This window comes from Hippocampus bargibanti, linkage group LG13, assembly GCF_051943395.1.
Source record: "Hippocampus bargibanti isolate YZ-2025 linkage group LG13, ASM5194339v1, whole genome shotgun sequence".
Taxonomy (NCBI): Eukaryota; Metazoa; Chordata; class Actinopteri; order Syngnathiformes; family Syngnathidae; genus Hippocampus; species Hippocampus bargibanti.
Genome location: NC_142746.1, coordinates 6,932,675 through 6,942,674, shown reverse-complemented (window position 1 = coordinate 6,942,674; position 10,000 = coordinate 6,932,675). Strand labels below are relative to the sequence as shown.

The following is a 10,000-nucleotide window of genomic DNA, read 5'->3' as shown; positions in this document are numbered from 1 at the left end:
TATTATTATTATTATTTAGTGTTGTTCTGGTTAACTCATTCACTGCCAGATGATGTGCAAAAATGTGTCCACTCCATTGCCAGGGTTTTTGTCATTGTCACTCGAATTCAAGGACAAAGACAATATTGAGTTTTAGGACTACATAAACATTCAATTCAGTGTGAGAAATTTTAGATTCTCTTCTTTCATCATAAAAAAAGATTTAATTCCTAAATGATATGGGTCAGGAGTTATATGATCGTGAAATGAGGGCAGCTGTCCAAAATACAATGTAACACATACAGGCAGTATTAGTTTATATTGGGCTTTAACAACAGATTATGTTGGAACAAACTGGAAAATGCTGCCTGCTTATGGAAAGGAAAAAACATTGCCAGAGGCCATGGCCAGCGCTTTATCGGTACCCCAACAGGAAAAAACCAAAACCCAAACAAATTCGGTGTATGACGGTCACATTTTCATTTCCCGAATACATTCGTGAATGGCAGTGAATGAGTTAATATCTTATTTAAATATGTTTTGTAACAAAGGTGTCAAACTCAAGGCCCATTTTGTGTGGCTCACGATAGCAAATCAAAGATGGCAGTTTCCATGATGGTCGCCAAAATTTCTACGAAAAATAAAAGAATTAATCTCATGCATTATAGCATTGTCTTGTTACTAATCCTCTCATCACACATAAATCCTCTCATCACACTATCAACAATACAGTGATACCTCTAGTTAATTCGTTCTGGAAGAAATTTCATAACCACAAAAGTATAGACGAGCTTTCTATGTAAATGCCTTAAATCCATTCCAAGCCCTGATCAATTCGGGCAGAAGCATTTTTTGAAAGCATAAAAAATACATCAAAATATGTAAGAAATACACAATTAAATTATTGTACAGTACAATAAATGCGAGAACTGCATCATGTAAAACACAAGGAATAGAATAAATCAATCTTGGTCATTTAACTTTTAACTGCATACTAATCCTGTGCAGTAGCACGTATATTGTGTTGTTCTATTTATTTTTCCTTTGCTCTTCCTTTCATAACTCTGTTGCTGTCAATCAGGAATTTCTCCAAAATGAGATGAATAACGGATATCTCATTTCATTGTATTTTGTTTGCTCTCTTTAGTTCATGTTCTCTCTCAGAAGTGGTTTTTATATGATCATTTGTAAATAATTGATCCGAGGAAATTTGGGTTTGTTGGCCAATGGCAGAGCAGCTGTATGTATGTATATTGCATTCATGAAACTTGGAGATGCCACTCGAAGCCCATGCTCTATTTTTATTTTTTTATATGTTGAAATATCTTTCATAAGTCGAGAAAATATTTTCATGTTGAGGCTTTTCGCAACTACTGTAGTTGAATAAACATATACTCTTGACTTCTTTATACTTTTTAAAGTTAAAACAGTCAGAAAATGTGGCTTGCGACAAAAATGAGCTTGACACCCCTTTTTTATTAAGAATGTGTCATGTGGGTTGAAAAAAGAGGTAAGATTTGTGTCAGACAACACAGAGGTAAGACAAGGTTCTGAAGTTTTCTGTGAGGTGAGAGACTCATTGGCAAAACAACTTTATCTTGAAATTAAAATGATCCGAAGGTATGGTGGGGAAAATATGCTCAAAGTAAATGTGTTTGTTCAAATTGTGATACTTGGGCATCAGAGAAAAGCACCACTAGCACTTCTGAAAACTAATCGGAGTGACCATACAATGTAAACCACAGTAAATCTCAGCCCACAGCAGTACTGGTACATGAATAAAACAAAAAAAAATGGTTGAGAATGAAATACTCTACTGGTCATAACAATGTACCTTACCTGAATAGAAAATATCCCACACACTCCAATAATGCAGAGGATATTGAAGACAGCGGAGCCAACAATGGTGCCGACCCCGACGTCTCCTTTGGTTATGAATACTCCTACAAAGCAGATATGTAAAAATGATTCTTGGGCATGTCAAGTTATTGGTTTACCACATGAGATCAATGTCAATGTTTAACCATTTTAAAGTGTATCTTCTTCTTTTTCTTAATTTATTTTTACTTTTCCAACCTACTATGACTGATTTAGTGACTTTTCAGTGAGAATTTCTAATAGAGCTCCTGTCGGGATATGGCTCTTTGTATGTGTTTGTCTGTGTGTGTGTGTGTGTATGTATGCATGCGTGTGTGTGTGATCACGGGAAAGGTGTGTACCCATTTTTAGGATGAACCAACATACGTCCTCAAAACCCATAAAAAACGTGTGCGTGTGTGAATGTGTGTGTGTGTTTGCGTGTGCGTGCGCGTGTGTGCTTGTCACCTATGACTGAGGTGAACAACTCAGGTGCTGAACTTCCTGCAGCCATGAAAGTTGCCCCTGCAACATCCTCACTAAGATGAAGGCGCTATCGTAAAAAAAAAGTAATACATTTGAAAACTGAAAGAAAAATCATCACGGTAAATGTTTGTAAGGTAACAAAAACATTGATAAAGGATTGCCAATTACCTCGCATATCTTGTCAAGTGAGGGGACGAAGTAATCATCACACACAATAGCCAAGGCATAGAACATATAGACTGCCTGCAAACACACACACACACAAGTACTCGCACAAATACACACACACACATACGCACACGCACACGCACACACACACACACACACACACACACACACACACACACACACACACACGCACACACGCATGCGCGTGAGCTTGTCTTCAAACCATATTTTAGGAAGTATCATACAAGAATGCAAATATATAGTTTAACTGCCACTATTCTTTATGGTAAATATACAGGTATATGTTATTTTCCGGTGTATAAAACCGTGCACCTTATAAGCAGGTGCGCCTAATACGCAGGTGCGCCTTATATGTGAAGTACAGTAAAGTCTCGTTATATCGATATCGGATATATCGATAGTCCCGGTTATATCGATACTATTTCTATGCACGCACTGAGAAAATTACATGCAAACAGGGTCAGATATATCGATAGTCCCGGTTATATTGATATTTTTTCGGACTCCCTTGAATATCGATATAACGAGACTTTACTGTAATATTAAACCACAAAAGGTGTCACAACCACTGTCAGCAGCCAGCGACTCAATTTCCCCCTGTAGAAGAAGTCATGAGTAACCCCTGCCTCTACTGTTGCGCCTTATAATGTGGTGTGCCTTCTATATGGAAAACTTTTACATATTTATGTTATATTTGAAAACTATTTTCATTCAATGAAGGTGCGCCTTATAGTCCGGTGCACCTTATATATGGAAAAAGTTTGAAAATACACCATTCATTGGGGGTGTGCCTCCAGTGCGCATTACACACCGGAAAATACAGTATATATAGCTATAATCCATTACTCCTTCAAATAATACACTGTCATTTATGTGCGTATTTTCATGACCATAAAATGCACATTAAAGTCTTAAATTTTCTACAAAATGTGTTCATGCAAATTCCAATATCAGTGAATGTTGTTGTGTTACGTAGATGATGGGCCCACTTTACAGAACGATGTTGTACCAGCACTTTACTTATATTGAAGGAATGAGACACAAATACTGAAAAACGGAGGATTTAAGATTCAGAAAATAAAATTGACTAATCATGACTATTAATTTTTTTTACAACTTTCATTGATTTCATGTAAAAAGTTTTGTAAAAAGATTTTGTATCTAATGAAGATTGAAATACTGTAACTATGAATTCCAACATTTTATGGCTCCCTCTGTGGGACTTTTTTTTGTCAACAGTCATAATTATGGCCTCCCTTCATACGTATATGTAAGATAGCATAAGGATCAGGCGCGATATGCTCATTATGTTTGGTTTCATCAACATTCTCTTCTCTACAAGAAAAGCAAAACTTGTGCCGAAATACACGTGATGCTTTAAATATTCCCTTTTATAGGGCACATCATGTATGTGCATATTCATGGTATTATTACGCAACTCAACACTCATGAGACACCAGTGCTCCCTGTTAATTAATATACATTCCACCATGTGTTAATCAAGATGAGGCCTTTGGAAGTAGGAACGCAGGAACCGATGTCCAGAAAAACAGACTATTTTTTTATTTGTCTTTGAAATTCCCCCCCCCAAAAAAAAATCGAAATACAAAGACAAAAAAACAGCAAATACTTGACTATAGGTCCAAACTTGATCGTGTGTCATAGGGTGTACAGCTGCAAAGAAACTCACACAGAGGACGTGCAATCCCACTGCTCCATCAATGCGTTCCTGGTTTGTGAAGTAGTCTCTGGGGAACTCGTGAATGGCTAAAGACAAAACAGAACCCAATGAATCACATATAATCAAGTCAGAGACAATATTCACACCGTCATCGGAAACATCTCAAAAGAACAGCAGCAACCATGAAAGCGATAAGTGGGAATTAATTCACAACACTTGATCAAAATTGTATAAAATATAAAGAGGGATGATGACGGGATCTTCCAACCAACTCAAGATAATCAATTATGTCATTGACACTTCCAAAAGTACTCGTTCTTCTTTCTTGTACTGTGATCCCTCGGCTTACGAACGCGTTAGCTCACTAACTTTTCGCCTTACGAACATTAAATTCGCGACAATATAATCTTGGAATACAAACTAGTTTTTGGTGGTTGAACCAAACCACACAGCGCCACGGTGGCTGGCAGACTAGTATTCGGTGGATGAACACAAAACCACACGGTCGAAGAGCACCACAGTGGCTGGCAGACTAGTTTTCCGACCACCACATGCTGGTATTAAGCCGAAGAGGGCACAAAAGAAAATTACGGTCGTTTGGCCGGGCGACGTCTGTGCCGGCATGTCAACCGTTTTATAGTCTCTCATCACTGCATGAGGTAAGCATAAGTGTGAAGGGTCTTGCCCGAGGACCCACACTGGATGGTTGAATGTGCTCTTTTTTTTAACGAATGAAACTCATGTTGGGGAAGGATCCGACTATCAGATTGTGTCATAAAACATATCCATGATTATATATTGCAATATGTTGTAAAATAGGCGCCTCGGTAGTCGAGTGGTTAACACGCCGGCTTCACAGTGCAGAGGTTGCCAGTTAGCGTCCCGGTCCGTCCTCCCTGTGTGGAGTTTGCATGTTCTCCCTGGACCCGCGTGGGTTTTCTCCCGGTCCTCCGGTTTCCTCCCACACTCCAAAAACATGCATGGCAGGCAGATTGGCCACTCCAAATTGTCCTTAGGTGTGAGTCTGAGAGTGACTGTTGTACGTCTTTGTGTGCCCTGCGATTGGCTGGCAACCAATTCAGGGTGTCCCCTGCCTCGTGCCCGAAGACAGCTGAGATAGGCTTCAACACCCCCCGCGACCCTAATGAGGAATAAGCGGTACGGAAAATGAATGGATGGATGTTGTAAAATATAAAGACAGACTATTAAATGTGAAAAATGCATTGCCCCATTTTGGTCTCAATTGCAAAACTTTTAAAAATACATTTGTCTATATACTGTATACGTCTATATACTGTATACACCTATGTTGTCAATCCATATATTGAAATGTATTATAAAATATAAATACAAAATCCCACATCTAAAAATAGATTTCTTGATGTGTTGCACATGGTGTCTGTTAGGTCAAAACCAGACTGGAATGACATTTCATGCTAAGCATAAATAGTTTACAGTTTGACCGCCATATATTTACATGAACATCATTGTTGTGCCTTAAAGTGATATCATGAAATGATATAGGTAAGACAAATATATTGCAATATATTGAAAGATAACATGCATCAATTAATCATTCTTTGATAACAGCAGCCACTGAGAAAATAAGCCACGTCGTCATCATGCACATTTCCCATTGCGTGGAAGCTTGCGTATGAGTAGTTGGGTTAAAAATAGCTCCAGCCCAGCATGTCCCAACCTGTGTGTGTGTTTGTGTATATTTGGGATTTGCTTGGCTTGCTCCACTCCGTGTCAACTTAACTTGCGGTATCTTAGTGTCTTCCAGTGTGTGTGTTACGTCTGTGTGTGTGTGTGTGTGTGTGTGTGTGTGTGTGTGTGTATGTGCCCGTGTAACATGATAGCAACCCAATGTGCAGTGACATATTCTCTCTCTCTCTCTCTCTCTCTCTCTCTCTCTCTCTCTCTCTCTCTCTCTCTCTCTCTCTCTCTCTCTCTCTCTCTCACTCTCAGCTCAGCAAGAGGTTGTTGTGAGTCAGGCACAGCACCTGCAGCCTGTCTTGAAACACAGGTCTGTCTCTCCATAGGAAGTGCAAGCAGCAAAGGTGAGACCACAGGATATGTGGGTGGCAATGAAGTGATTAAAAAAATAAAAAAGCCCTTTATATGGAGGAGCTTTGATATATTCAAAGCAAACCTCTGAATTAACCACAGCTGAGGATTCAAGAGCACAAAACTGAATTTGTTCGATTGATTGTTTTGACATTTGTGGCGCCTCATCTTGTTTGGGCTCAAAATACATAAGGGGACATGGAGCCATGTCTACAAATATGGGACACTGGCCTAACGCTCAACACCAAAATATTTATGAAATAAAACAAATAAGAAATGTTATTTTTCCACTCCAGAAATTTGGATTAGATTTATAATACAGTGGTACCTCGGTTCTCGAACGCCTCACAGTTCGAACAAATCGGTGTTTGAACAAAATATTCGAGATATTCCTGCTTCGGCGTTCGCGAGGGTGGGGAGCTGAGCGGCGCACGGGTGTATCGCTCTCTTCGTGACTAACTGTTGTCGCTAGCGGACGTGCTGCGTTTTGCTCTAGCGTTTAATATAGGTGTGCGAAGAGTTTTGGATTGGATTGGATTTGCCTTTATTAGTCTCACAGTGGAGAAATTTACATTTCACAGCAGCAAAGTGATGGAAGGAATGAAAGTAGAAAAAAGAAATACATGAGCTGTTGGAAAGGCAGCCACTCTCGCGGCGCCGTCTTGAAGTCAAAAGAACAAAAAAAACTAAATAACAAATAATATGACAACACAAAGACAACATGACAAAACAAAGACACAGAGTCATTCATTCGTCAGGACTTGCTGTACCCTCTTTGTGATGACATGAAGCAGTTCTAGATGAAAGAGGAGAGGATCAAAGCCCCTAATCATGCCTCCAAAGAAAGTAAGTTCTGCTTAAAGTGACAAAAAAAGTAGTGCGGAAAACTATTGCATTTAAGAAAGAAATAATCGCAAAATATGAAGGAGGTGTGCGAGTGTCTGATCTGGCGAGGGAATACAGCATGGCGAAATCTATGATCGCTACGATATTAAAGAATAAGGAGGCTGTGAAATCTAGTGGTGTGACCGTGGGAGTGAGAGCAAGTGTCATTGGATAGATATTTGAAGAGAAAAGAACATCCTGTAGCCGAGTCATCCGTAGCTGTCACGTTCCGAGCGAGAGTGACGGCAGCTGACTCGTCGGAACGTAGTGGAATGTTTGGGATCCCAAAACAGACACGTACTACCCAAGCAGGATGTTTATTCACAAATCAAAGACAACACAGCGAGTAAGAAGGCAGGGGGTGATCCGACCCGCTTACTACGCCAAAAAGCAAATGGCACACGAGGGTGCAAAATGACGCAATCCCGGAAGATGACATACATTTACGGGACGCAGGGAAAATACCTCGGACCGGATACACTCGCGCATCGAAGGAAGAGTCCATGTACGGTGGCGAGGTGAGTCAATCATCCGGCATTGGCGAGGTGATCGCGAACCGTATAAATGCCCCGTGTCCGTGATTAGAGAATTGACAGCAGGTGGAGAACGGCCGGGAGAGGCAGCCCCGCCTCCCTCCCCCGCTGTCAACTCGCAAGTGACAGGAGCAAAGAGATTGTTTCGGTGTTTGAAAAAAATCGCTTTTCGAACAGGGTCCTGGAAAGAATTATGGTCGAGAACTGAGGTACCACTGTAATACATTTAATTTCTAAGCGCCTTTCAAAACTCTCAAGAACACTTTACAGTCACGGGATAAGAACTTTTTTAAAGAGTATTTACATCCAAATCAGGTGAACATGAAGGAATGTCATGAATTTGAAAACAGCCTATGCCTCTAAGTCACCAAATTGACATTCCTGAATCAAACTTTCACACTTTGACACAGCCAAATTACATCTTGATGTTGAGAAGGTGCATTAAGAATCGCGAGTCTGAGTGCCTTGTCTGGTTGATGATGTGCAGACCTGGCAAACACCTTGAACTAGAAATACCCAGCTAACTCTTACATTCATTTGTTTGGTGGTAACAATGTTTCATTTCAATAAATTCATCACAACTTGTAGAATGTTTTTTTCCCAATTTTGGACACAAAATGTTTTTTTTGTGAGTGTGAGTGTGACTGGTTGTTTGTCTCTGTGTGCCCTGCGACTGGCTGGCAACCAATTCAGGGGGTGCCCCACCCAGTGCCCGAAGACAGCTGGGAGAGGCTCGAGCACCCCCCGTGATCCTAATGAGGTTTAAAGCAGCATGGAAAATGGATGGATGGATAAATATCTAACATTCAAAACATCAAAAATGTAGGGCAGGGGTCGGGAAACTTTTTGACTATGAGAACCACAAAAGCAAAATATCTGGAAATGTATTTCAATGGCATCCATCCATCCATCCATCCATCCATCCATCCATCCATCCATCCTTGTGTGTTTGTGTGTGTGCGTGCGTGTGTGTGTGAGGGGGACGGGGGGGTCAGATGCCAAATCCCAGTGTTTCATGAGATCATCATGGATTGACTCAAGCAGAGGCGGACGGCTTGTCACTTCAGGGGCAGAAACAAGTCAGCCCAAACCCTCTTGCATAATACCACAAGCATTACATAAGAGTTGTGTGGCCTGACACAGACAGAAAGACCGAAGGAAGAATCCGACAAACACCATACATCATGAAAGGCATAATGGGAGACCCCAGTGTTTTCAGATCAGCGAGGAAAAACACTCTTCATACAGATGACAGATGGTGTTTCCTCCATCCACAATAAGCACAGTGGACCAACTGTTGTGACACACACACACACACACACACACACACACACACACACACACACACACACACACACACACACACACACACACACACACACACACACACACACACACACACACACACACACACACACACACACACACACACACACACACACACACACACACACACACACACACACACACACACACACACACACACACACACAGAGAAAGTTTATCCAGACCATCTCCATTTGTCATATGTTAAAAAAATAACTTTAGAGGTTTTTAGAAATTCAAACTGCATATCAAAATCTATCCTGGATTTCACCTTCAATGTAATTTAGCCCTAAATTCCCAATTGAATGTCAAAACTATACAGTCCAGAGTTCTCTTCCTTGCCAAAATGTTTCCAGTCAACAGCAGCATGAAATGATAGTTGAATCTCAAAAGATAAATTATGAAAACGTCATCCGAATCCAAATATATATATATTTTTGAAAAACATACCAGACAAACAACACATTTTTTTTTTTTCAGTTAATCCCAGGGACCTGAAGAAAGAGTTTTTATTGGGAGTTTTGAAAGGCGCTTATCAATGAAATGTATTATGATGATGATGATGATGATGATTTGCCAGACACAAAAATGGCTTTGAAAGCCTCTGTGCAACATAAAAATACAACTGGTTCATACTTGTGAATTTATGAATTTAGACGCGCGAACTTGGAATAAGACAAATATTCCATATTACAAGTCTGAAAAGCCAGAAAGCAGTGGTTCTTAGACTGGGTTCGGTGAGTCGGTATCAGGGCTTCGGTGATTCCTCCGCCGCAGAGGTCCACCCCTCAGTCTAGTCTGCAGTTAGTGGGCACAGTCATTGAAAGAAAGGTTCGATGAATGAGCACATGAAACTGGTGGGGTTCGGTGCATCCAACAAGATAAAGAACCACGGCCCTCAAGTGAAAACCTCTCAAGAGGAAAACGTTGAAAACTGTTAAATATATTAAATTATAAATCTCATTAGTTTATTCACTGCCAGACGATGTGCAAA

At 40.4% G+C, this 10,000-nt stretch overlaps 1 protein-coding gene across 2 annotated transcripts in view; it reads right to left on the bottom strand.

Moving 5' to 3' along the window:
- slc24a3 (solute carrier family 24 member 3) overlaps positions 1-10,000 on the bottom strand; it is a 53,425-nt gene that overhangs the window by 14,318 nt on the left and 29,107 nt on the right. For both annotated transcript variants that reach the window (XM_089012853.1, XM_089012852.1), the window contains exons 3-6: positions 4,202-4,278; positions 2,491-2,565; positions 2,305-2,389; positions 1,819-1,922 (exon numbers count right to left, since the gene is read on the bottom strand). In XM_089012853.1, the coding sequence (XP_088868979.1) occupies positions 1,819-1,922; positions 2,305-2,389; positions 2,491-2,565; positions 4,202-4,278 (341 nt within the window). The remainder of the gene's footprint in view (positions 1-1,818; positions 1,923-2,304; positions 2,390-2,490; positions 2,566-4,201; positions 4,279-10,000) is intronic.